The sequence below is a fragment of the Falco biarmicus genome, chromosome 4, assembly GCF_023638135.1.
Source record: "Falco biarmicus isolate bFalBia1 chromosome 4, bFalBia1.pri, whole genome shotgun sequence".
Classification (NCBI taxonomy): domain Eukaryota; kingdom Metazoa; phylum Chordata; class Aves; order Falconiformes; family Falconidae; genus Falco; species Falco biarmicus.
Genome location: NC_079291.1, coordinates 62,163,981 through 62,191,148, shown reverse-complemented (window position 1 = coordinate 62,191,148; position 27,168 = coordinate 62,163,981). Strand labels below are relative to the sequence as shown.

Sequence of the window (27,168 nt, the reverse complement as noted above, 5' to 3'; positions counted from 1 at the left end):
GCCCTGCTAGTGTCGCAGCATCCTGGCATCCCAGTATCCCAGGGTCCTGCCATCCTGGCATCCCAGCATCCTGGTGTCCTGGCATCCCAGTATCCCAGTGTCCTGGTGTGCAGGCATCTTGCCATCCTGGCACCCTGGCATCCCAGTGTCCTGGTGTCCCAGTACATCCATCCCATCCCATCCCACCTGCAGGAGGGGTGGGCAGGCAGCAGCAGGCAGGGGGATGTGGGCAGGGGCTTCTGGTCTGCGGCCCTGAGGGTGCAGGCAGGGGTGTGGTAAGGGGTGCAGGCAGGGCAGGCAGAGAGGGCAGGGCAGGGCAGGTGGGGGGGCAGGGCAGGCAGGGCAGGGCAGACGGGGGCAGGGCAGGCAGTCAGGGCAGACAAGGCAAGGAGGGCAGGGCAGGGCAGGTAGGTGGGCCGGTGAGCGCTGGGGTCGCAGGTGGGTGGGGCTGCTGGGGGTGCCGGTGTGCCCGGCCCTGGGGCGCGGGGGGGGTCCGGAGGGTCCGTGCTTGCGGGGCGCGCCGGGGGACGGGGCCTATGGGCGCCCCCGGGCCGGGCGTGGCGGGGGGCCCCCTCGGGCTCCCCCCCCGGCCATTGGCTGCGGCCGCGCTCGCCCCGCCCCGCGGGCCCGGCTGTCAACACGCAGCGCCTGCCGCCGCCCGCCGAGCCGAGCCGAGCCGGGCCGGGTCGGGCCGAGCCGAGCCGAGCCCCGCCCCGCCGAGCCCAACCCAGCCCAGCCCTGCTAAGCCTAGCCCCTGCCGGGCGGAACCGAACCCAGCTGGGCCGGGCCGGGCCGAGCCGAGCCGAACGGATCCGGGCCGAACCCCTTGCGGGCCGGGCCGAGCCGAGCCGAACCGAGCCGGGCTGAGCCGAACCGAAAGGAGCCGGGCCGGGCCGAACGGAGCCGGGCCGAGCCGGGGCGGGGCGGGGCGGGGGTTCCATCCCCCCCGGCCTCTCCTTGACTAAATAAGGCCGATGCTGCGACCGCCGCGGCGCGCACCCAGCGGGTAGTGCGGGGGGGCCCGGCCCCGGCCCCGGCCCCGGCCGGGCAGGGTCCGGCCCCGGCGGGGGAGGGCCCCGTCTTAACCCCTTGCGTGCTCCCCCCCCGCATCCCGCCTTCCCCGGGGCCGGGCCGGGGCCCCCCAGCCCCGCCGTAGCCGCCCCGCCGGCGCCGTCCTTGGCTCAAGGGCAGCGGGACCCCCCGCGGCGCGGGGCCGCCTCCCCCCCGGCCCCCCCCGTGCCCGGGGCCCGGCGGTGCGGCGCGGGCGGCTGCGCTGCCCATGGGACGGGCAGCATGCCGGTGCGGCGGGGGCACGTCGCCCCCCAGAACACCTTCCTGGACACCATCATCCGCAAGTTCGAGGGGCAGAGTGAGTGGGGCCGGGGGTGGGGGGGCGCCGGGAGCCGGGGGGGCGCCGGGAGCCGGGGGGGCGCCGGGAGCCGGGGGGGCGGGCGCGCGCGCGCATGGCTCCGCGCAGGGTTTGGGGTGCGGGTGATGAGGCAGCGCCCCGGCTCCTGGCCCCCGCCGGCCCCAGGGCGGCCGTGCCGGGGTCCCCCTGCCCCTCGGGGGGGCCCAGCGCCAGCGGTGATGGAGACGCCGGCGGCGGCTCGTCCGCCGCGGCTGCCGCCCGGCCAGGGCACCCCGGCTGTCCGCGGCCCCCCCCGAGCCGTGCCGTTGTGCCGGCAGCGGGGCCTGCGGGGGGCCCCAGTGCTGGGGAGGATCGGGCACGGCATCCTGGCAGGGCTGGGCGGTGGCCCGGGGGCGATACCACCCCGTGGGGCTGAGCTGTGGGGTGTCACCGTGCTGGGGGACAGGCCATGAGCCAGGGGCTGGTGGCAGCATGGTGTCCTGGGGAGGGCTGGGCTGGCCCAGCTGAGCCTCTGTCCTCAGGCCGCGGTGGCGGGGGGGTCCCCATGGCGGGGGAGTCCCCATGGCGGGGGGTCCCCTCGGTGATGGTGGCAGTGCTGGCAGCCTTGGGGGGGCCCTCCAGGGAGTGAGTGGGGCAGCTTGCAGGTGTTCAGTCACTGGGAGCCCAGAGCCGTGGGTGGATGGAAGGATGGATGGAGCGAAGCATCCCGGTGGGGTGCTGGTCTGGGAGGGGCGTGAGGGAGTGACCCTTCCCTCTCCCCCAGGCCGCAAGTTCATCATTGCCAATGCCCGGGTGGAGAACTGCGCGGTGATCTACTGCAACGACGGCTTCTGCCAGCTGTGCGGGTACTCACGGGCGGAGGTGATGCAGAAGCCCAGCACCTGTGACTTCCTCCATGGGCCCCGCACCCAGCGCGGTGCCGCTGCCCAGATCGCCCAGGCGCTGCTGGGTGCTGAGGAGCGCAAGGTGGAGATCTGCTTCTACCGCAAGGATGGTAGGGACCTGCGCCATGTGGCCGCCGGCGGAAATTGATGGTTATTTGCGTGGGGGTGAAGGTGGCTGTTCGTTGTGTCATGGGCAGATAGACCCTCGAGTTGTGGCCATCCATCAGCTGTGCCGGGCCCTGCTGCATTGTGGGTGGCATCAGCGTGGGTGGGAGCCTGGCACCAGCAGCTGGTGCCTGTGTGCTGAAGGGCAGCACCTCTGGCCTCGCAGGTGGGGATTTGTCCTGCCTCACTGGCACTACTGGAGCTCTGCCGGCTGCCCTGGCTGCTGCCCTGACTCGCAGCAGAGCGATGGTGCTGGGGGCACCAGTGGGGTGCCAGGAATCCATGTGCCATGGGGCTGCAGCTGTGGGGTGGGAGCAGCGTGCTGCGACCCAGTGGGGGATGACGTGGGGTTTGGGGGCACTGCGCTGCCTGCCAGCAAGGACATGGGGAGCAGTGGGGGGACATGATTTGGAGCAGCGTGGTCTGAGTGCTGGGGAAGCGGAGGGGGGTAGCAGGGTGGCAGCCTCTGTGCTGCTGTGCTGCATGGCTTTGCTGGCCTGGGCCAGCTCCTGCCCCACCAGCAGCCACTCAGCCTGCCTTGTCCTGGGGGTCTGGCTGCCCCATGGCTGGGTGGGATGTGGGTGCTGCGCTGCACCCAGCCCTGGAGCAAACCACTGAGGCTGTGGGGCTTAAGCCTGCAGTGGACATCGCAGTGCTGCCACACCGGAGAATGTGGTGCATGGGGGGGGTCACTGGCCAGGCTGGGCACAAGGGCCGTGCTGCACCCCCTGCCTTGCCCCAGCGCTGCCAGTCCTGGGGGTCCCTGTGCCAGTGGACGGTGACAGCAGGTGGGTGCAGCTCCACGTTGGCGGTGCTGGGGCTGCCCCGCACCGCAGCCCCATTTGTGCCTCCACCAGGTGTCCCGGCTCTCATGGCAGCTGTCCCGGCTCTCGGCACCCGGCCCTGGTTCCGGCGGCAGAGTAAACAAAGCTGGTTCCCAGCTGCTGGCCCCATGTCGGCTTTGCCGGCAGCCACCACGTGCTGCAACGATGGCTTTGGCTTCCTGGTGCCACCTGGCCTCTGGGGTGCGGGGTGCCAGGGGTCCCGGCTGGGGTGGCTGCCAGAGGCTCTGAGGACTGAGCTGGGGTGGGAGGACACCCCAGTCCCTGCCGTGCCCCTGTCCTGCCGCAGCTGGCTGCGGCTCTGCGGTGCTGGCCAGGCAGCTGGGCACTGTGGTGCCTGGCACAGCCAGGGCTGGCAGCTGGGGCAGTGGCGCCAAGGCGGGCGTACCTGGTGCCAGTGCCCTTTGGACCTGTGCATGGTGCTGGGTTCTGGCAGGGCACAGGCAGCACATGGCTGTTCCCTGCCAGCAGTGTGGGCAATGCTTTGTTAGTTCTCATTAGGGCTGTGCTAATTACCCTGCCCATTGCTTGCTGGCTGGTGTGTGCCAGCAGACTGGCACGGGGCTCAGGCTCCTGCTGGGGCCCTTGCTAGGACCCCCCAGCTGCTGTGCTTGCAAGCAGCACCCGTGCCCACCTGCTGCCTGCCTGCACTTGGTGCCTCCAGCCCTGGCTCTGGGCAGTGGTGGGCAGGCTGAGCCAGCAGCCCAGGGGTGCCTGTGCCCCTCAGCTGCCAGCCAGGATGGGACGAGGTGCCCCATCTCCAGAGAGCAGGGGATGAGATCTGTGTCCCCGGGCCGGGGGCTGCGGCCCTGGCACCAGTTGGGGGATCTGATCTGGGCTTGTGCCCCCCCAGCACTAAGGCTGCCAGGGCAGTGCTGCAGCAGGACAGCTGTCAGTCCTCTGCCAGCCCCCTCCCCAGCCTGGGCTCTTGGGTGCTGCTGTGAAACCTGTAAGCAGGCGGGATGTAGGGTCCTGGGGGTGATGTCAGTGGGGTCCCCTAGCCCAGGGCCTGACTTTGCCCTGGATGGCAGGGCTGACCCCGAGGGGGCAGCTCTGTCCTGCAGCCCCAGACCCTGGGTGGGGATGGGGCTTCCCCTGCCCACAGGCCAGCGGGGGCACCCAGGGCATGTGGCAGCAGGTGCTGGCAGTGGCTGGTGCTGCAGCAGCGCTGCCCGTGCCATGTCCCTGGGGAGCGTGGTGTTTCCGATGGGATATTTATAGGCAGCAGCAGTGGCGGGTGTGTGCAGTGGCTGGGGAGCTGCTGCTTAACTCTCTCTGTCATGGCCGGGACCTCCCTGGGGCAGGGGGCCAGGATGGGGGATCTGTGGGGACCTGGCTGCCCTGGCCCACGGGGCAGAGCTGCGTGGGGCAGGGGAGTGGGCAGGAGCAGCGTTGGTGGCAGAGTCCCACTGCCCTTGGGGTATGGGGTTTTCCTGTACCCACAGATTGGCCCTGTGTCCAGGGGGCTGGTGTGGTGGGTCCTGGCTGCAGTGGCACCACTCATGGGCATCCCCTTTGCAGTGTGCTGCAGTGCTGGTGCCGCCTGCCACGGTGGGGCTAGCACTGGGGTGGGGAGGCTGCCCACCGCACTGCGAGAGCAGGCACCGGGTGCTTGGGAGGTGGGGTCCCACCTGCTGCCTCTTGCTGCACTGGGGCACCTGAACCCCGAGCAGGGACCCTGCTGCCACTGGCTGTGGCCTTGCTGCTGGCCCTGGCAGCCCCGGCATCTCCCTGGCATGGCTGCCATTGCTCATCCCATCCGTGCCTTTGTGGTTGTGCTGAACCCCGCTCCGCTGCCCTGGCATCCCCCTGGCACCAAGCCCTGCCACAGTGCCCGGCCAGCCTGTCCTGGCACGGCCCTGGACCGCCATGGTGTGGCACACGGAAGTGCCGTGCTGTGCTGCAGGCAGGTGGCTGGGCCCTGCCGTGTCGCCAGCCGCTGCTGCAGCCATTAGTTTTGAGCGACGTTGTTTATACAGCCCTGGTGCTGCCAGGGACGCCGGAAGGTCGTGGCAGCCACAGAGGAGCCAGGGCCCTGCGGGGACAGCCTTGGGCACAGGGGCAGCTGCTGTGGTGCCACACCACATCTGGGGCAGGGAGTGGGCAGAGACCCCTGACACCCATGGCTGGGGAGGCTGATGGCCTGGAGCCAGGGCCAGCTGCAGCAGCGCCTGTCCCTGTCTGCTGGCACAGGCTGGGTGCTGGCCTGGGAGCGTGAAGGAGCCGGATCAGGCCCCCAGTCCCCACCAGCCTGGCAAGAGCTGGCGCAGCCGGGTGCAGGTGCTTGCCCTGCGCCGGTGGGGCTGCCCTGGCCCAGCCAGGCACCGCGCTGGCACCGCACTTGCAGCTGGGTGGCCATGGGCCAGTAGTGCTGGTGAGGAGCATCAGTACACGGTGGCTCCCGCTGGTGTTGCCAGCGCTGCCTGGGCAAGGTCATGTCCTCACCGCGGTGGGAGCCAGGCCAGGCGCCAGCAGCCTCAGCCCCGGGGGGTGGTGGCAGGCAGCATGCCAGTGCCGGCACGGTGGGTGCTGTGGGGATGGGGATGCCAGCGGGGTTTGCATGGGGGAGCATGGAGGTGCATGTGTCTGGGTGCCCCTGCCTGGCCTTTGGGTCACAGCACCGTGGTGCAGGGTGTGGGTCCCACGGCATGGTGGGGGCTGTGCAGCAGGGAGGGGTGCGTGGTGCGGGCTGAGCTGTGCCATGGGGTGCCTGGTGTGGTGTGGATGCAGGGTGGGGTGGGTGGTGTAGGGTTGCGCGGTGCTGGGCAGGGTGTGGGGGTGTATGATGCAATGTGGGGTGCAGGGCGCACAACATGGCACAGTGCGTGGTGCGTGATGTGGGGGTGCACAGTGCACTGCAGGGCGCAGGGGTGTCAGGGTGCTGGGTGCTCAGTGTGGTGCAGGGTGGGGGCACAGGGTGCTCAGTGCAGGGAGGGATGCGGAGTGCTTGGTGCATTTGGGGGTGCACGGTAGGGGTACCGGGTCGGCGGCAGGGTGCTCAGTGCTCCCGGTGCTGCCCCCTGGCGGTCGTGGGGAGCAGCTCAGCCTCAGCTTGGCGGGGGCGGGGGCTGCAGCGTAGGGGGGTGCATGGATTTGAGGCGTTGGTCTGGAGGTGTGTGGGTGCATTTGGGGGGCGGGAGCAGCCTCCCCCCCGCGGGGTACATTCCGTCCCTGCCACTCGTGACTGCAGTCCCAGAGGCCGGGAGGGCCCGGGGGTGCAAGAGCCCCCAGACCTACTAGGGCAGGGACGGCAGCCACTTTGTGCAACTCCTGGCGCAGGGCCTGTGCCGGGCTGGGCAGGGTACTGGGGGTGTGTGGCCAGGGGAGGGGGACGTGTTGCAGGGCTGGAGGTTGCTGGGGTCTGGCTTGGGGGGGATGCTGGGAGGGGGGCTGGGGGATGCTTGGGGGGGGAAGTGGGATGCTGGGGCAGGACAGGGGGATGCTGGGGGGGGGAGTGGGATGCTGGGACAGGACAGGGGGATGCTGGGGGGGCAGTAGGATGCTGGGGCAGGACAGGGATGCTGCGGGAGGCAGTGGAATGGTGGGGGGGGATACAGGGGGACACTGGAGGGGCAGGGGTCTCAGCACAGCCCCCACCTCTCCCCCCAGCCAGTACCGCAGTACAGGCATGTGTAGGTCTGGTGTTTTGGTGCCCTGAGCCCTCAACCTTCGCCCTGGGCATCCCTGTGCCCCAAAGCCCTGCACCCCATTTCCCCACGGGCAGCTGGTGCCGGGAGGGCTGGAGGCAGCTGGCAGCTGGACCAGGGCGCATGGCATGGCATGGCGTGGCCGTCCCGTGGCGCCGGCAGCTGCTGCCCGCAGCCATATTTAGGCATAAAGCCGGCACAGCGGCGGTGCCAAGGGCCGCAGCCCCTGAGCTCAGCAGCTGGGCTGGGGGGGCAGCCGACGGGGGTGCTGCACACCGTGGGGGGGGTGTGTGACCTGGGCTGGCCAAGGCCACGGCCAGACTCAGGACCCCCTGCACCTCTCCAGCCCACGTGGGTATGGGTCCGCATGCCTGCAGCCCCAGGGGTGCATGGGGCAGGTGCTGGGGGACCCTGACTCCCCCCGGAGGCCCTGCCGGCAGCAAGGTGAGGTGCATGCACCCGGCGCGGGGGTACTGCCGTTGCCCCTGCCCCGGGGCCGGCCGCCTGCAGGGAGTGGGATGGGGCTGCCACGGGTGGGAGGGCCGGAGGTGCCCGTGGCCGGTGCTGGCATGCATCCCAGTGTGGGGGATCAGGGGTATTAGGATTTCCCGCAGGAGCTGGGTACTGGGTGGGCGAGGATGAAATAAAGCTGCTGGCGGCGCAGGGTGGCCATGTGTCGGTGCCGCTAATCCCCCTGCAGCGGGTGGCCCAGCTGGGGACCCTGCTGTGGCCCATGGCGTGCCATTCTGTGCCCTGGTGTGCCATGCCCATGGCATGCCACATGCCTCCTGTGGTACTGGCCCCCTGCCCACAGCCCCACGTGCGGGCAGGGATTCCCCATGCGGGGCTGGGGATGGTGCCGGCGCCAGCTGGCGCCTGCCGTACTGGGCTCCACGGCGCAGGCTACCGGGCCCGCTGCCAGCTGGGGGGATGCCGCGTGGGGGTGCAGTGGGGGCTGCGGCTCAGAGGAGCCGCGTGGTGATGATGCAGCGCTCTGGCATTATGTGCTTGTCACCCCATCCCGTGTCCTACTGCAGCCATTGTAGGTGCTGGGGCGTCACTGGGATGCTGGGGGGGGGGAGGCGGGGGGGAGCTGCAGAGGCCACCCCATGCATCCCCAGGGTGGACAAGGACTCCTGCAGAGGGAAGGGCAGTGGCTCCGTGGGGAAATGGTGGGGATGCGGGATGCTGGAGCCGTTACCCTGGGCTGCCTCTGCCCCGCCTGCCCCCGCCCCCCCCCCCCCCCCAGCTGAGTTTGCAGCTGTGGCAGCAGGATTAACGCTGCAGCTGTTAACAAGTCCTGAGCAGCTTAAGCCTGGCCTGGCACCCTGGCTGCCCCCAGCGCTGCTTCCACCACAGCCCCCACCTCCTGCAGGCCCCACGCTCACCCCACATGCTCTCTGGAATGTTTTTGGGGGGCTCTGGGGAATTGAGGGCCCCTTCCACCCTCTCGTGCCTCAGCATCTCCCTGTGATGTGGCTGCAGTGGGGCTGGCATCCTGCTGAGTCAGCAAGTTCTTGCCCCCCACCCCCCACCAGGGCAGATGGCAGCAGGGGGTGCCCAGCAGGGATGGGGGGCAATGCTGCCACGGTGCTGAGCACCCCCTGCACCATAGGCAGCTGCTTCCTGTGCCTGGTGGACGTGGTGCCGGTGAAGAACGAGGATGGGGCCGTCATCATGTTCATCCTGAACTTTGAGGTGGTGATGGAGAAGGAGCACCCAGGCTCGCCCGACAAGGATGCCAACCATTGGGTCACCCCCGCCAACTGGTTCCCTGCAGGTAGGGCTGGTGCCAGTGCATGTGGCATGACTGGGGGGACCTGTGCTGGCACTGCCGTGCCAGTTGCAGCACCGAGTCCTACCAAGGTGGTGCTGATACTGCTACCACTGACCCCACATCCCGGGTGCTGTGCCAAAAGCGCTGTGCCACACAGCACGTGGCGAGGGCAGTGGGTGCCCAGGTCGCCAAGCACCCATGGAGTGGGTTTGGTGGGTGGACCCCAACCCTGACCGTGCCCCTTCCTCCCTCCAGGGCGCAGCAAGTCCTTCAGGCTGAAGCTGCCGGCGCTGCTGGCACTGGCGGGCAGCAAGCAGTCACTGCCGCAGGAGCCACCTGACGCCGTTGTCGTGGACTTCTCCAAGCAGAGCAGCGAGTCTGGTGCTGAGGAGGCCACCTCCTCACTGGAGCCCAGCTGCCTGGGGGGGGCCCAGCCTGAGGACCAGGCAGCACTGATGGGGGACAGACCCCCTGAGCCACCCGTCACCCACTCCTCGCCATGCGCCGACCGCCTGGCCCTGCACGCCGCCTTCTCCAACTGCAGCCTGGCACGGAGCCGCTCCCACGAGAGCATCCACAGCGTGCGCCGTGCTTCCTCCGTTGACGACATCGAGACCATGAAGGGCGAGGGTGACAAGCGCTGCCACAACCGCCACGCCAGCACTGGCACCAGCATGCATCGTGGCTCCAGCACTGGTACGGCACTGCTGGCACACCGCGGGTGTTGCACACACCAGTGCCAGCACCTGCAGCTTCTTGCCCCGGCGCAGCGTGTGGCCATGGGGTGAAGTCATTATGGCTGGCAGCTCATTAGGGCCAGGGCCATCTCCTGGCACGCAGGGTGCCGGGGCAGCTTTCAAGCGCAGCCGGAGGGAGCTGCCGGCAGCTTGGCAGCAGTGCCAGCACGGGGTTGCCGCGGCACTTGTCACTGTCAGGCTCCTCATTGCTGTGATGCTCTGCGCTGCCGGCAGCTCCGGCGCCTGGTGGGGCCCGGCACCTGGCATGGGGTGGGCTGGGGCAGCCTTGAGCCCCGCCCCCCGCCCCGGCACCAAGCCCCGCCCTTGCGTGGCAGGGACCCCGGCGCCACCCTGGTGTGGCTGCCCAGTGCACACCCCCTGCCTGGCTGCAGCGCATGGGGTGAGGGGCTCCCTGGCTCCCCTCATCGCGCAGCCCCCTGCCCCCCCCCGCGGTGCCCGGCCCCACCTGCTGCAGCCCATGATCCCCTTGGCCGCACAGAGCCACCAGCAATTGCCTCGTTAACCCCCAATCCTGCTAAGTGCATTAGGAAGGGAAAAATAATTATATTAATGGTAAATGATAGCAAGCTGTTGGGTCACAGCCCTGCAGCGCCTGGCTGGGGGTGCTCCCCTGTGCCGGGGCTTCTCGCTCCCTTCATCTGCCATCATGACCCCCTGAGCCCTGGGGTTCCCTGCTCCCCTCGCCCTGCTGTGGGACCCCAGCCCTGGGGAACAGCGGGGCTATGGTCCCCTATGGTGACAGTCCCCGTGCCCAGGGGCCATGAACAACGTCCGGAGTGCCCTGCTGAACTCCACCTCCGACTCGGACCTGATGCGCTACCGGGCCATAAGCAAGATCCCCCAGATCACCCTCAACTTCGTGGACTTCAAAGCGGATGCCTTCCTGGCTGCACCACCCGGCGAGAAGGAGATCATCGCCCCCACCAAGCTGAAGGACCGCACCCACAATGTCACCGAGAAGGTCACCCAGGTGAGCCCACCGGCACCTGCCACGCCAACGGAGGTGGCTGGGCAGCGCCAGAGGCGGTTGGGTGGGGCTCGGGGTATGGCCAGAGCCCAGAGGATGCTCTGCACGGCAGCTGGCTGCCGGAGCTCGCAGGGATGTGTTGGAGTGTGCAGGATGATGCTGGAGCATGCAGGGAGGAGCTGGAGCTTGTGGGATAATGCTGGAGCTCTCAGGGTGATGCTGGAATGTGCAGGCCGATGCTGGAACACACAGGGCAATAATGGAGCTTGTGGGATGACGCTGGAGCATGCAGCATGATGCTGGAGTGTGCAGGGAGGTGCTGGAGTGTGCCAGATGGTGCTAGAGCTCACTGGGAGGTGCAGGGGGCTGCAGGATGGGGCTGGGCGCTGCAGGAGGGAGCCGAGGGCAGGGCCGGGTCCCCACGGTACCCTGGCCCAGTGGCGTGCTGGGGGGGCTGGCTTGAGCAGGGCATGCTGGGGCAGGTTGGAGGTGCAGGCTGGTGCTGGTTGTGCCACATGGCCTTTGTCATTCCCCCTCTGAGGTCCAGAGGGTCCCCATTGCTCCTCGCCCCCGGGGCAATTGGCTGGGGTGGTCCTTGCCCCTTGTGTCAGGGCGTGAGGATGGGTGGGATGGATGCCATGGCTGGGTGGCATGTGGCTGGGACAGACTCCACATGGCACATGGGATCCCCAGGGGGCTCCTAGTGGGGAGGAATGGGGCAGGCGCCCCCTGGGACTGGAGCATCCCTCGGCCCCGGCTCTGTCCTGGTGAGGACACAAGCCCCAGCATCATGGCAGGCTGTTCCATGCCTCCAGCTTGCCACAGCTCGTGCTGGGGGTGCCCAGGGGGCTGGCAGTGGTGGCTAATCCTTGGCACGTTGTGTAACTGCCATCTGGCTGTGGGGAGCAGGCGGCGGTGGATGCTTAATTACACCCTGATTCTGGCTCCAGCTAATGAACTGAAAGCTGCTGGGGGCTGCTGGGCTCCCGGGACCTCTGTCTACCCTCACAGGGAGGGCTGCCCGGGGGGGTTGGGGGTGAGGTTGCAGGGACGGGGAGCTCTCCCTGTCCCTTCTGCCTCATCCCCAAGCCACCCAGGCAGCCCCTTGACATCCCCTCTCCCCAGGGGCCCCAGCAGCTGGCAGGGGATGGAGCTGCTTGGGTACGTCTGCCCACGCTGCTGGTCCCCGAACAGCCCCGCCCCCTGCCCTGCGTCTGCTCGCACAGGTGAGGGGGGCCCCATGCAGGACCCCCGTGATCCCATGGGGAACTCCCAGCCCTGCTGCTGGGGCTCCTCTCCAGGCAGTGCTGGGGTGGGCACCCAGCCCCTCCCCCCTCGCGGGGTGCTGGGGCAGCTGCAGGACCCCTCTGCGGGGCTGGGGACCCCAGCCCCACAGACACAGGGGTGGGGCCTCCCCAAACTCCCTCAAAGCCCCCCAAACCCCCTCCCCACTCCTTGTGATGTTCTGGCTGGCCTGCCCTGTTCCTCTCCAGTGCGCTAACAAGCAAAGCATCCTGATTGCTGTGTAATTAATTCTGATGCTGTGGTGGCTGCTGCTGTGTGGGCAGGCAGCAGCCTGCACCAAACCTCGGTCGTTCCCTCCTGCCCGTGACCGGCATTGCCACGCAGTGCCCAGCGGGTGGGGGGGCACAGCAGCCCTGGCCCATGGTGCCAGGCCAGGGGTCTTGGCTGCGCCTCGGCTGCGCTGGGCTCCCTTGGGCGGGAGCACCCACCGCCTCCCCGGGGTGGGGTGGAGGTCCTTGCTGTCCAGTGTGTGCCTGCTGTGGCCTGGGGGACACCACATGCTGGCGTGGCATGGGGAGTGGGTGGGCCACGTAGGGGTGGCCACCGTGCTCAGGACCTTGCCAGTGGGTTGTGGGGCAGCCCCGGCTCAGGCGCAGTGAGCCACCGGGCTGGCAGCACTGGAGGGGCCAGGGCTCCCGGGCAGCGGCACCATGAATCACCCACAGTAACGGCAGGTGAAGGAGCCCACGCACTGCCCGCTCCCACACCGCCTGCTCCCGAAGCCCATGAAGGTCACCACACTGCTGGGCCTGCCAGCTCGCCGCGGCCAGCGTGCTGTGCCAGCCTGGTGGGGACAGGGACACGGACGGGGCCTGGCGTGGCTGCGTGGCTGCGTGGCTGGCGCTGGGTGGTGCGGATGGGGAGGCAGGAGGCCCCACTGCCACGCTGGGACGGGCTCTGTGGCATCTCGGCAGCTTGCGGCAGCCCTGGGGACCCCCAGCCTGCTCTGGCAGGAACCCCTGCCCACAGTGTGGTGGGACAGTGCTGGTGCTGGGTGCTGCCGGCACCATGCTGACTGACCGGCCTGGACAGAGCGGGTCTCCGGTGTCGCAGGGCAATGGAGCATGTGCCACTGCCTGCTGTGACTGTCGTGGAGGCTGGGGCGGCACATCTGGGGGGACCCCCAGCCCTGCTCAGGGCTAGTGGGTGCCCCTGCCGGGACACCGGCTGGGAGGAGTGTCATCGGGAGTTGCCACAGGCCCGGGGCTCGCTGGCTGGTGGTGGTGGGCGGGAGTAAGGGTGGGGGGCGCAGGGAAGACCCCAGGTGATGGGGCGGGTGCTCCCCCGGACCCGCTAGGTGAAGATGCTGCCCCCCAGGGCTGCCCCTCGGCGAGGGGAGCGGGCAGAGGCGGTGGGCAGGCGCAGCAGTGTCTCGCTGCCAGGGCTGGGCAGCAGCCAGGGACACCGGGCACTGGCAGTGCCGGGAACCAGCCGGGGGGGGCTGCCAGCGCCTCCCCATCCCCACCCCGCAGCAGATGGGGCTGGGGGGTCCCTGGGGGTCCAGGCTCTGCGGGCAGCAGCAGGCAGGGGCACCCCAGGGAGTGCCCCCCCCTGCCCCCCGTGCCTCAGTTTCCCCGCGGGGGGTGTTTTCAGTCCCTCCCCGCGGCGTGACGGGCCCACGGGGAGTGGCGGAAGCTGGAGCCGGGGGGGGCGGCGGCTGCCGGGCGGGGAGCGGGACCGGCGGAGGCGGGCGGCGGCGGGGGGGCTCGGGGGGGCGCCCGCCCGCTCCATCTGCCGCTAGCTCGGGCAGCGCCGGGCCGGGCCGGGCTGGGCTCGGCCGGGCCGGGGGGCGGCGGGGGGGACCGCAGGGCTCTCTCCGCTGATCGCGACCATGGCCCCGGCGCGGCGCGACAGCGGCGACCGCCCCGACGGGGAACGGAGGAGCGACCGCGTCCGCCGCGCCGTCCGCATCTCCAGCCTGGTGGCCCAGGAGGTACGGGGGGGGGTACGGGGGGTTGTCCCGGGCTCCCGGGGCTTGTCCCGTCGCGAGTAGGTGTGGGTGTCCCGGGGCCGTTCCCACGCTGGGTTGGGGCGCAACCGGGATGGGAGGGGGCACCAGGCGTCGGAGCAGGCGGCGGCCGCGCTCCGGGGGGCTGGGGGGCAGTGAGGGGCTGAGCATCCTGGGGGGCCGGGGAGCCGCGAGAACTGTCGTGACAGCCGGGCTCCCGCCAACTGCTGTGGGTTCCGTAAGCCAGGGTGGCAGGGGCACTGCCCACCCACGGGCACGCTGCCGGGCTCGGTGCTGCGACCGGCTCTGCCACGGCGGCTCTAGCGTGGCCGTGGCAGTGGCAAGGGGTGTTGCCAGCTGGGGCAGCATCGGGAGTTTGCAGTGGCTACCATGTCCCCAGGTGGTCCCCATGGCTGTCCCATCGATGGTGGTTTGTGGCACGGTGGCTGTGGGCTGTGTGGGTCAGCCCCGGGGACCCTGGGTGTCTGCGTCAGCAGGTGGGGCTCGGGTGTTGGGGCGGACGCACCGCCCCGTGGGGACGTCACCCCGTCACAGGGCTCGTCACCCCGCTGTGCCACCGGTACCGCAGGGTGTCGGTGCTGCTGCTGTGCTGTCCGTAGCAGGGTGCCTGCATTGCCTCCTGGCCTAGGGTGGCCACCCATCCCTGGCGCCCATGTCGGGGGGTGCCAAGGGAACCGCACCGCTGCCGCAGCTCAACGCTGTGAGTACCGGCCACTGCTGCCGAGGTGGGGACAGTCGGGTGTTGGGGTGTCCCCACTGCTGCAGCACCTGCCGTCCGCACTGCCAGGGCTGTGCTGGTGCCTTGCCAATGGCCGGTGCCCACTGCCGTGGAGAGCGAGTTAGGTGATGCGGGCACTGGCACCTGTGAGGGTGGCAGGGGTGTCACAGCTGGTGTCAGGCACCTGCACTTGTGGTGGCCACTGCAGCTGTGGGGCAATGTGGGCCCTGGGTGTCAGTGCCTGTCCTGCTTTGGGTGTCCCCAAGGGTGCTGAGTCCCCCATAAGCGCTGGTGTGGGAGCTGTCAATGCTGGGCAGCACGGCATTGTTTGGTACCACGGATGCTGCGGTCAGTGCGTGTTGGGTGCCGGTGTTCTGGTGTTGGGTGTTCTGGACAGTGCTGGAAACCTGCTGGTGGGGGGTCCCTGGGCAGGTGTCAGGTGGGTGCTGGTACTAGTGTTGGGTGCCTGTGTTGGTGCTGGTGGGGGGTCGCTGTGCAGGTGTCGGCTGAGTGCCGGTGCCAGTGTTGGGTGCCTGTGGCTGTTGGGTACCTGCAGGTGCAGTTGTTGGCTGCCGATGTGGGTCTTGGGTACCTGCGGGTGCTGGATGTCGGTATCAGCGCGTGGATGCTGGGTGTCTGGTTGGGGGTGTCTGTCAGTGTGGGTCTTGGGGTCCGGGGGGGGGTACCAGCACGTTGACACCTGCCTGGTCTTGGTGCCGGGCAGTTTTGCCATGGTGCACAGTGTCTGCTGGGGTGGGGGTTATCAGGGTGCTGGGTCATGGCAGGGTGCAGGTGCACCAGTGTGCCAGGTGGCAGTGGCTGGGGGTGCCTGGGGGTGGCCCCCGGCCACGGGTTGGGGTATTTGTGGCAGCAAGGGGGCTGTGCCCCGTGGGCGCGGGTGTCTGGGTCGCAGCAGGTGCCGTGCTGGGTGTCTCCGGGTGTGCGGGCTGGGTGTTGTGTGCCAGTGTCACAGCAGGTGTCGGTGTACGTGTCACCGTGAGTGTGAGGTGCTGCGTGCCTGTGCTGGGGCGGTGTATGTGTCACCGAGTGTCGGCACCACCAGTATCTGTGTCACGGTGACTGATAGGTGTTGTGTCACCGCCAGTGGTCCCACTGCCTGTCGGCATCATTGGTGTGGTATCGTGACCTGCTGGGCTGGTGTGGGTTGAGGGGCCACGAGGTCGCCATGTGCCAGCCCCAGTGTGGGGTCTGGGCTGAGGGTCTGTGCCCATGGGGTGGGTCAGGTGCTCTTGTTGTGGGTGCGGGTCTGTGACGGTGCCAGCCATGGGGATGTGCTGTCCCCATGGCTGGGGGGGCTGGTGGCTGTGCCCCTGCCATGCTGGGAGTCCCCAGCTCTGCCTGGGGCTGAGGCATGGGCTAGCACCAGGAGGTGGGGGAGCCAGGGCTGCTTCCCACTAGCAGTGCAGCCTTGGGGCTGGGGCCACGGCAGGGAGGTGGCCAGATGCTGGGGGTTGATGGTGTGTTTGGGGGAGTGGAGTGGGGTGGGGTGGGGGGTGTATCCGTGGGGCTGACAGTGCCTGTTCCCTTGTGTCCTTCAGCCATCCGTTCTCAGCTGCCAGCACAGCCAGGGGTTTCCTCAAATGGGATTTTTTTGGGGGGGGAGGTGTCCAGGTGGGAGAGGGGTGCAGGGTCTGTGCCACCCCTGGGGATCTGGACTGCCCCCACTCCATGCCCATGGGGTCCGGATGATCAATGTGTGCTGGGGTTTGGGCAGGGGTCTGTGGTACCATGGTACCTGCCACGTCCCTGGGGGTCTGGGGCTTGTGCAGGCTTTGGGGCCCTCTACCGCCATCCAGCCCCCGGGAGGTCCACCCTGCCCCACACAGCGTGATCCCGTGTGGGAAGGGGCATGCGAACGGCCCCTGTGCTGGGCAGAGGGGAGCAGCATGGGGGAGTCTTGGGCAGAGGGGTCACACCAGGCTGAGTGGGGACACGGTGCTGGTGGGGCTGGTGGGGCTGGAGGAGGCAGAGTGTGGCACTGCTGGGGCCGTGGGCAGCTGCCCGCACTGCCCGTCCTGCCTGCTGCAGGCAGGGATTTGTCCCAATTTGGCGTGGCAGCTGCGTTAATTTTAGAGGCAGGAGCCGGCTGGCTGTTGGAGCTGCCCCCCCCCGGCCCCCCTGCCCTGGCTAAAAATGGAGCCGGGCTGGCAGAGCCGCAGCTTAAAGGGGCAGCCGGGACCGGGCCACAGGCGGCTCCTGGGGCTGGGGGCCACGGCTAGGAGACCCCCAGGGCCCCCACCCGCCATTGGTTGTGCTGGAGCCTGGGGCGGGGGGGGCTGTGCCCCGCGGTACCTGCGCTCCTGTGGTGTCCTTGACCCTATGTGTCCCCGTGGGACCCCAGCCCCATGTGTCTCACAGCATCCTCACCCCCTGTCCCCCCTCACCGTACCCATGACCTCATGTGCCCCCGTGGGAGCATGACCCCATATGGCCCCACATCAGCGTGATCCCATGTGGGAAGGGGCATGTGAATGGCCCCTGTGCAGTTTCAGCACGCAGCCCCCCCCCAGCAGCGCCGCCGGGACCACCCACCGCGCGCGCCGCACGTGTGGCCTCGTCCGTCACCATCACGCGGTGCGTGGGGACACGGGTGCCAGCGGGAAACCCCTGCGCGTGGGTGGCGGCGGGTGAGCCAGGGCCGACGGGAACTGCGGCGCATCCCCGGCGCTGCTGCCGCATCAGTACGGCAGCTCCTGCGGCGCCGTGCCACTTCCCCGAGCTCAGCCCCGGGCACCACGCACCCCGTGAGGCCACTGTGGCACCTGGGGACGGGGGGTGACACTGGCTGCACGTGTACCCTCCGGCGACATCGCTTGCTGCCCCGTGGCCCGAGGGGGTGGCGGTGGTGGTAGGAGGGGATGTTTTGGCTGAACCGGCGGGGTGGGAGCCGTGTTCCCCAGCCCGTGAGCACCGCGCAGGTGCCCGCGTTGTGTCCGCGGTGTGCTTGCACGCCGTGATGCCCTGTTCACCGCTGCAGGGCCAGGCTGCGTCCCCCCGTGCCAGGCGCGGGTGCTGGCACTAGTGCGGTGCCCGGTTGGCCGAAAGATGCTGATGGGGTCAAGATGCGTCCCACCCCGTGCCGTGACAGGACAACTGCCGCCTGGGCTGGCTGCCTGTGGCCACCCGCGGCCGCACCAGGGTCTGCGCCACGGCGGCCCCGTGGCCCCGCGCCCGGCCAAGCGCCGCGCCGTGCGGCGCCGTGCCGTGCGGTTCCGTGCCGTGCGGTTCCGTGCCGTGCCGTGCTGCGCCGTGCGGCGCCGTGCCGCGCCGCGCCCGGGTGCGGGGGGTTAAGGGCTGGGGGCAGCACCGCCGTCCTGCGGGAGCGGAGCAGGCTGGGAAAAATTTCCGCCCCAATAATTTTCCTCTCGTCTGCCGGTGGCGCGTGCCGCCTCCCGCCGCTCCCGCCGAGCCGACCCGCGAGGCGCGCCCGGTGCCGGGGGCCGGAGGGGCGGCGGGATGAGCACGGGCGCCGCCGGCGGAGGGCCGAGTGCCCGGTGCCCGGGGCGCGGGTGGCGGGCGGGCGGCAGGGAGTGAGCGCCGCCGGTGCGCCATGGGCCGGGGCCGGGGCCGCGGGCAGCCGTGAGGATGCTGGCGTCGCTCCTGCAGCTGCTCCAGGAGTTGCCGGGCCCCCCCGCCGCCCCTCCCCGGGCCGGAGCAGGACCCATGCCCGGCATCTCCCTCTGCGGCACCTGCCTGTGCCTTGACAGCGACACGGCCCGCTCCGCGGGGCAGAGCCAGGAGGAGAAGGTACCAGTACCGCCGCCGCCCAGCCCCGGCGAGGGGTGGTGGGTGCTGCCACACGGGTGGCAGGAGGGTCCGGGTGCTGTGCCTACCCCGGGGGACCTGCATCCTGGTGGTGGCCGCGGGTGGGCTCGGGCTCTGTCCCCCCGTGACTGCCACCGGCTCTGGGTTTGGGGTGGTTATGTAAAGCTGCCTCTCGCTCTGACCCCCGCTCGGACCACAGCCCCCCGGGGCGACCCGGCACGGGGAGCCCTCCCCAGCCCCCCCGGAACGGTGGACCCCCCGGGCTGGGGGCTGGATGGGGCCCTGCCGCGTGCTTGTGCGGCCGTGGCGCAGCTGTTGTGATGCGGCCGGTGGGCAAGCGCCCGGCCGCTGCGGGCACAGGCAGAACGGCACGGCACGGGGGGCGGGGGCTGTGGCCCTTGGCCGTGGTGGGGTGGTGGGCAAGGGCTGCGGGTCGCCCCCGTCGCTTCTCACCTGCGCCTCGGGGCTGTGCCTGCTGCCAGCTCCCTCGGTGGCGGTGCGGGGACACGTGGTGGCTGAGAGCGGGACAGCACAGGGAGCGACCCCCTCAGGGACTCCCAGGGGGCCCCCGGGATCATGCTCCCAGGCTGTGCCCCCTCAGCCGGGCAGGGCTGTGCCGGGTGTCCTGCCACCTGGTGATCTGGCATCACCCCGGCTCCCACCCCTGCCCTTGGGTACCCGGCGCTCCGTGTGGAGCCACTGGATGCAGCCGGTGGCCACCAGACCCCGGCTGCCTGAGCCTGGCAGCTGCTCTGAGCGGGTCCCGTGCGGCTGGTACCATGCCCAGCCTGGCTCTGCCTTGTGGGGCCCCGGCACCCTCTCCCCACCGCAGGGCCCCTCTGCCCCCCGGCACCCACTCACCCGGTCCCTATTTATAGCTGGTGCCCCTCGCCCCACAGCCAGTACATCTAATCCCCATGCCAGGCGGCTGGGACGGATGGGCACAGCTGCCGGGGCACAGTGGTGCCCCTCAGACCCCTGTACTTGGGCTCTGCCTGTGCATGCACGTGTGTGTGCAGCAGGGATGGGGTGGGCAGCGGCCCTGTGGGACCCAGGAGGATGGAGTGCAGTGCTGAGGGCAGTGGGATGCCGTGGGGCAGGCGAGGCAACACCTGGGGGGGGTGTGCCCCCCCATATGTCAGTACCGTGCTGGGGTGTTTTGCATGCCAGCCCTCATTTCTATGGGTGCTGCCTGCCCATCCCTGCCTGGGGAAGGACAGGGTGGGGGATGGCTTTCAGCAGGCAGCGTCCTGCTGAGGATGCGGGAACTGTCCGCACCCACTGTGCCCACTGTGCCTGCTGCACCCAGCTGTGCCTGCTGCACCCCACTGTACCAGCTGCACCCTCTGCACCTGCTGCACCCTACTGTGCCAGCTGCAACCACTGTACATGCTGCACCCCACTGTGCCCTCTGCACTCGCTGTGCCTGCTGCACCTCGCTGCATCCGCTGTGCCAGCTGCTGGAGTCCCACTCCCTGAGCTGGGACCTGGCTGGCAGCAGCCCCAGCCCTATAGCCCAGCCCTGTGGCGTGGCCGGGGCTCTGTGATGCTTCTGCCAGCTGGCCTGGCACAGGGACAGGCTGGGGCACCCGTGGCAGCCCACAGCTGCGTCACTGTGTGCCTCTGGGGCTGCCGGCCCCAGTCTGGCAGCAGCTGTGCCAGGGTCCTGCTGGAGCAGAGCTCTGGGGCGGCTGCTGCCGCTTTGGAGGTGGCATGGGCAGGGGGGCACAGGGATGTGCCTTGCCGAGGGGTAGCATCGTGTCCGTGCAGGGAGGTGCGAGTGTTTACAGGGGGAACTGCACCTGGGCAGCACCGGTGGGGCAGGGGGGCTCGTGGGTTGGTCTGCGGTGTGGGGTGGCTTTTTTCCAGCCGTGCCTGCCAACTGTCTCCTCCGCATCCCTCACCGCCAGCTCTGGGGTCATGCTGCACCCCATAGAATCACAGAATCGTTGAGGTTGGAAAAGAGCTTTAAGATCACCAAGTCCAACCATTAACACTGCCAAGCCCACCGCTAAACCATGTCCCTAAGTGCCACATGTACACTTGTCAAATCCCTCCAGGGATGGTGACTCCACCGCTTCCCTGGGCAGCCTGTTCCAGCGCTTGACCAGCCTTTCAGGCAAGACATTTTTCCCCATATCCAATCTAAACCTCCTCTGGCACAACTTGAGGCCATTTCCTCTTGTCCTGTCACTTGTAACCTGGGAGAAGAGCCCGACGCCATGTCGCAACAGCCTCCTTCCAGGCGGTTGCAGAGAGCCATGTTGTCACCCCAGAGCACCCTTGGGTCACTGGTACCCACCAGAGCAGCCCTGGCCCAGGGATACTCTGTCTGTGGCTGGCAAAGGCAACTCGGGGGGGCTGGGGGGCTCAGCCCCATGGGGCAGCGGGGAGCTGCAGGAGCTGAGCCCCTGCCCACCTGCCTGCCCAGGTGCTGTCGCTGGGTGCCGATGTCCTCCCGGAGTACAAGCTGCAGGCACCACGCATCCACAAATGGACCATCCTGCACTACAGCCCCTTCAAGGCAGTGTGGGACTGGCTCATCCTGCTGTTGGTCATCTACACGGCCATCTTCACCCCCTACTCCGCCGCCTTCCTGCTCAATGACCAGGAGGAGGTCCAGCGCCACAACTGCGGCTACTCCTGCAGCCCCCTCAACGTCGTCGATCTCATTGTGGACATCATGTTCATCATCGACATCCTCATTAACTTCCGCACCACCTACGTCAACTCCAACGAGGAGGTGGTCAGCCACCCTGCCAAGATCGCCATCCACTACTTCAAAGGCTGGTTCCTCATTGACATGGTCGCTGCCATCCCCTTTGACCTGCTCATCTTTGGCTCTGGCTCTGAGGAGGTATCAGCTGCCCCACGGAGTGCCACAGTGCCATTATGGCACTGGCTGCGCCATGCCCTTTCTGGGCTGGGTGCTGTTTCAGTGCTGGGTCCTCCCCTAGGGTGATGCATGGGGGGTCCCGTGTGTGCCCCCAGGCTGGGGCTGGGGCCCCACTGTGCCATGGTGGGTATTAGGGCAGTGGGTGCTGTTCCCCAGGTGCCGAGTCCTCCCATAGGGTGATGCCTGGGGGTCCTCCACACACCCTGAGGCCAAGGCTAGGTGCCTGTGGTGCCACAGTGGGAGCCAGGGCAGTGGGTGCTGTTCCCTGGGTGCCAGGTCCTCCTATGGGGTGGTTCCTGGGGGACCTGCACATGCCCCCAGACCAAGGCTGGCACTTGCGGTGTCATGGGGGGTGCTGGGGCAGTAGGTGCCAGGGAAGGCACAGGCAGCATGTGGCACTGAGCGCAGGTGCAAGTGAATCTGGGTCTGGCCCTGGGGGACCCCCACCCCCAGCACTGATGGAGCAGTGCCACGTGCAGTGGGGGAGTGGGCTTAACTGCCACCCTGCCACGCACCTCTGTGGGGCCCCCTAGCACCGGGGGGTCTTTCCCCCAGGGGTGTGTGTGGGTGGGGCACTGGGGTCACCGGAGCCTGAAGTGGGGAGAGGGGCCAGGGCTGCCTTGCCTGCAGAGAGGCTGGGGGGTCCCCGGGTTGGGGCAGGCCGCCCCCTCTCTTCTGGAGGGCTGGGTGGGAGTCTCTGTGGCAGTAGCCCTCGGTGACCCCTGCTGTGGCCCCCCTCCCCTGCAGACCACCACGCTGATTGGGCTGCTGAAGACGGCACGGCTGCTGCGCCTGGTGCGGGTGGCCCGCAAGCTGGACCGCTACTCAGAGTACGGGGCAGCCGTGCTCTTCCTCCTGATGTGCACCTTCGCCCTCATCGCCCACTGGCTGGCCTGCATCTGGTACGCCATCGGCAACGTGGAGGGGCAGCGCATCGGCTGGCTGCACTCCCTGGGTGACCAGATCGGCAAGCCCCTCAACGCCAGCAACCCCCTCTATGGCCCCACCATCAAGGACAAGTACGTCACTGCGCTCTACTTCACCTTCAGCAGCCTGACCAGCGTCGGCTTTGGCAACGTCTCCCCCAACACCAACTCCGAGAAGATCTTCTCCATCTGTGTCATGCTCATTGGCTGTGAGTGCCCCCGGCGTGCACCCTGGCGGGCTCGCTGCAGGGGCTGTGGGGGGCACATGCCTGGAGGGGGGGGGCGGGGAACTGCAGGCACACATGTGCGCACGTGTGTGAGTCTGGGGGTGTGTGGGTGTCCGTGTGCGTGGGCATCCATGTGAGCGTGGGGGTGTGTGTGCGTGCAATCATGTGACTGTGTGTGTTGGGGGGGGTGTGAGTGTACATGTGCCTGTGCATATGTGTGGGTGTACATGTGAGTGGGGTCATGCGTGTGCAAGCACATGTGAGCATGCATGCACGTGTGTGGGGGGGCGTGCATGTGTGTGTGAGTATGCATCCATGTGTGAGTCCATGTGTGTGTGTATACATGTGCGTGTGGGACCATGCACGTGTACGTGTGGGCATGCATATGTGCATGTGAGCATGCATGTGTGTGTGTGTATGTGTGAGGGTGCATAGGTGTGGGTGTGTGCGTGTGTGTGGGGGGGGGTGTGAGTGTGCATGTGTGTGAGTGTGCCTGTGCACATGTGAACATCTGTACATGTCATAGAGCATGTGCACGTGTGAGCACACACTGCTGTGCCTCTGCACGCGAGCATGTGTCTGCGAGTGTGCGATGGCCAGAGCACGTCTATGAGACAGCTCTGCATACACGTGCGCGTGTGTGCACGGCTCAGTGGGCTCACGGGGTGCCTGCAGGCCTGGGCACCGCTGTGGGTGTGAGCACAGCAGTGAGGGTGGGTGCAAGGGTCACAACACCAGGGGGAGCCCAGTGGGACCCCTCGTGCCTGCCAGGGCTAGGCAGGGGGGTGTGCTCACGTGCGTGTGCAGGGCTGCCCAGGGCAGGGGGGGCATGTCTGCAGAGGTGTGCCCCCACAATGATGGGTGCCCCCCATGATGGTGGGTGCCCCGATGATGATGGGTGCCCCCACGATGATGGGTTCCCTGCACCCTCAGCCCCCATTGGCGGGGGGGGTCTGGGGGAGCGGTGCTGGGGGCTGCCCCTCACACTGCTCACCCCACCGCAGCCCTGATGTACGCCAGCATCTTCGGGAACGTGTCGGCCATCATCCAGCGGTTGTACTCCGGCACGGCGCGCTACCACACACAAATGCTGCGCGTCCGCGAGTTCATCCGCTTCCACCAGATCCCCAACCCGCTGCGCCAGCGCCTGGAGGAGTACTTCCAGCACGCCTGGTCCTACACCAACGGCATCGACATGAATGCGGTGAGTGCCTGGCAGCACGGCTCCCCCCTGCCCTTCTGTGTGCCCCCATCCCGGCACCCTGTGACCCCCACCATGTCTCACAGGTGCTGAAGGGCTTCCCTGAGTGCCTGCAGGCAGACATCTGCCTGCACCTGAACCGCAGTCTGCTGCAGAACTGCAAGCCCTTCAAGGGGGCCACCAAGGGCTGCCTGCGCGCCCTGGCCATGAAGTTCAAGACCACACACGCCCCCCCCGGGGACACGCTGGTGCATGCCGGGGACGTCCTCACTGCCCTCTACTTCATCTCCCGCGGCTCCATCGAGATCCTGCGTGGGGACGTGGTGGTGGCCATCCTGGGTGAGCCCCGGGAGTCCCCTCCAGCCCCGGGCACAGCCGTGCCCCATGGGCTGACCGCCCCTCCTCACCGGTGCCTCCTCTCCCAGGGAAGAATGACATTTTTGGGGAGCCGCTGAACCTGTACGCACGGCCAGGGAAGTCCAATGCGGATGTGCGGGCGCTGACCTACTGTGACTTGCACAAGATCCACCGCGAGGACCTGCTGGAGGTGCTGGACATGTACCCCGAGTTCTCCGACCACTTCTGGTCCAGTCTGGAGATCACCTTCAACCTGCGCGATGTGAGAGGCTGCAGCGTGGGGCACCCATCCTGCTGGGCCGGGGGGGAGTCCTGAGCAAACTGGGGGTTCGTGGTGTGGGGCGTGCTCAGGGATGGGGGACACTCACACTGGGATGCCCACCGGCAGTGCTTGGCTGATAGGGGGACACGGCACCAAAAGCCCCCCAGCGTCACCCCACCAGCTTCCTTCTGCCCCCAGTCCCTGCCAGCCTGGGGGTGTTACACCTGGCTTTCCCCCCAGTCTCACCCCCTGTTCCCCGTAGACCAACATGATCCCTGGCTCCCCGGGCAGCGATGAACTGGACAGCGGCTTCAACCGCCTGCGAAAGCGCAAGCTGTCCTTCCGCCGGCGCACAGAGAAAGGTGAGGCCGGGGGGTGGTGCACCCAGGGGGCCGGGGGGGGGCCGGGCCCCGGGGGGCCATGGTGACCCGACATCTGTCCCCCGCAGACGCGGCCAGCACCGGGGAGCTGCGCAGTGGGCAGAAGACACTGCGGCTGGGCAGGAGCTGCCAGGCGCCTGGTGCCCCACACGGACCGGCCGAGTGGGAGCCCTGCCACTCCAGCTCGCCCTCCGGCTCCCCCTCCAGTGACGAGGACGAGCTGCCCGGGCCCGGGCCGGGGGCCACCGCACTCTCGCCCTTCTGCAGTGCCCGCCCAGGCAGTGAGGCGCCTGCACCCACCGAGGCCGAAGAGTGCAAGGGCAGCGATATGTGCAATCCCCTCTCAGGTGGGGATGGGGACCAGGGGGCTCAGCGTGGGGGGGTCCCTGGGGTCCCCCCGCTGTTCTTCCCCTCCTTGCTTAGGGCTCTACCAGCCCCCGCTGGCAGCTCCCGAACCCCCATACCCACAGTTGCACCCACCCTCTGGATCCCCATTCCATGCAGCCCCTACCCCCCTGCACCCCCTTTGCTTTTGCATCCCCATGGCATGCCTAGGGGAGCGTCTGCCTGCTGGGATGCATCCCTCCCTGCTCCCATGCATCTGCCAAGAGACCCTAAGGCCACTGATTCTCCCCCCACCCCCTGCTGCTGCCCTTACAGGAGCTTTCTCGGGGGTCTCCAACATCTTCAGCTTCTGGGGGGAAAGCCGGGGGCGGCAGTACCAGGAGCTGCCACGCTGCACCATCCCAGCTCATGCCGCCCTCAGCATCCCGCTGCCATCCATGAACCGCCGCCAGCGTTCTGAGGTGGAGATGCGCCTTGACCTGCTCCAGAAGCAGCTCAACAGGTACTTGTGGGGCTTTAACGGCAGCACGACCACATGGGAGCCCCCCAGTCGCTCCCAACGGGGCGATTAGGGGGCTGCCATGAGGTTGTGCTGCCCCACGGCATGCAGTGCTCTCCATATACCCCGATGCATGTTTGTCTGCAGGCTGGAGACCCGCATGGCCACAGACATCAGCTCCATCGTGCAGCTGCTGCAGCGTCAGGCTGCACTGGTGCCGCCCGCCTACAGCACGGTCTCATCCCCCCACCAGCCCCCCGGCCCCCCGTGTCCACTGCAGCCCGTCCTCCCCATCACCCCCATCCAGCCGCTTTCTCAGGTGAGTGCAGCCTGCTCCCCAGACCCCCAAGTTTGGGGCAGTCCCTCTCCTGTGCCCCATCACCCCATCTTCCAGCTCTACTGCAGGTTGAGGTCATGCCTGAACTTCCCAGGCTTGGGGCAGCCCCCTGCCTGTGCCCCATCTCCCTGTCCTCCAGCCCCACAGTAGGTTGGGGTCACCCCTGAGTCCCCCAAGCTTGGGGCAGCCCCCAGCCTGTGCCCCATCTCCCTGTCTCCCAGCCCCACTGCAGGTTGGGGTTACCCCTATGCCCCCCAGCTTGGGGAAGCCCCCTTCCTGTGCCCCATCACCCCATCTTCCAGCTCCACTGCGGGTTGGGGTCAACCCTGCACCCCCAGGCCTGGGGCCATCCCCCTCCTGTGCCCCGTCTCCCTGTCCCTCCACCCCACTGCAGGTTGGGGTCACCCCGAGCCCCCCGGCTCGGGGCAGCCCCTCTCCTGTGCCCCATCACCCTGTCTTCCAGCTCCACTGTGGGTTGGGGTCGACCCTGCGCCCCCAGGCTTGGGGAAGCCCCCCGCCTGTGCCCCTGCCCCACTGCCCACCGGCACAGCCTGGCGCTGGGTGGGGGGCACACCGAGCCCCCTCTCCCATGTCCAGCTGCCCCTGCATGGCGCTGATGCCGGCTGCCCTTGCTCCCGCAGGTTCCCAGCTACCCGGTGCCGCTGGAGCTGCCGCGCACCCCGGACCCCCACGACGAGCCGCCCCCCGCCGCCGGACGTGGTGCTGCTGGTGGAGCCGGCAGCCGCCGCCCCCCGTCGCCGCTCGCTGCCCGGACAGCTGCCCCCCGCGCCCGGGGCACAGCCCCTGCACAGACACTGCTCCGACCCTGGCAGTTAATGGGCAGGGACGGGGACGGGACCCCCCGGCGCGACGGGATGCGGGACCCCTGTCCCAGGACGCTGGCCAGGCCGGTGGGCTCCAGGCCTCCGTCCCCCACGGACAATCCCTCCCGCCGCTGGCAGCCCACGGGGCGGGGGGCAGCGGGAGCCCCTCGGCTCCCCCACGTTAGTTAGCTGGCCTAACCCGGGGGACCAGGCCCCCCGCCCCGCCGCCATGCCGGCGCTCCCAGGGCTCGGCCGGCGGGACTGTCGGACGTGTGCTGCTCATCGCCTCCCCTCCTTCCTCCTCCTCCTCCCCGTAGTGCCGCAGCCCCCTCCCCAGTGAGACCCCCAGCCGGCCGGGGCCGTGCTGCCCCACGGCCAGAGCCCTCCTGGGGACACGGGGGGCAGCGTGGCAGGGGCGCATGGCAGGGGCTGCACACGCGTGTGTGTGCATTGTGTGTTTCCATGTGCTGCAGGTCTGCTTGCCTGCACTCGCCCTGTGTGTGCCTGCGTGCATGTGTGTGCACATGTGTGCGTGTGCGTGCACATACCCATGTCCAGCGCCCCAGGATGCCGCGTGTGTCTCGGGGGGACTCCCGCTGAGTCAGGATGCCGGACCATGCTCCTGGGCCAGCCTGTGCCTGTGTGTATGTGTGCGTGTGTCCATATGTCCACCCAACCATGCTTCCCCGCTTGCCATGGCATGCGTGTGCACGTGTGTGCATGCATG

The 27,168-nt window shown here is 68.8% G+C and overlaps 1 protein-coding gene across 1 annotated transcript; it reads left to right on the top strand.

The window, feature by feature from the left end:
• Positions 1-668: 668 nt before the first annotated feature.
• KCNH2 (potassium voltage-gated channel subfamily H member 2) lies at positions 669-26,579 on the top strand. The gene is given in 16 exon segments (XM_056338423.1): positions 669-1,369; positions 2,133-2,363; positions 8,523-8,687; positions 8,940-9,380; positions 10,198-10,412; positions 20,619-21,044; positions 21,831-22,218; positions 23,241-23,440; positions 23,524-23,776; positions 23,863-24,056; positions 24,319-24,418; positions 24,505-24,783; positions 25,097-25,283; positions 25,428-25,599; positions 26,259-26,318; positions 26,320-26,579. Coding segments are annotated over 16 exon segments (3,522 nt in total). The 5' UTR covers positions 669-1,293; the 3' UTR covers positions 26,455-26,579.
• The last annotated feature ends 589 nt before the right edge of the window (positions 26,580-27,168 follow it).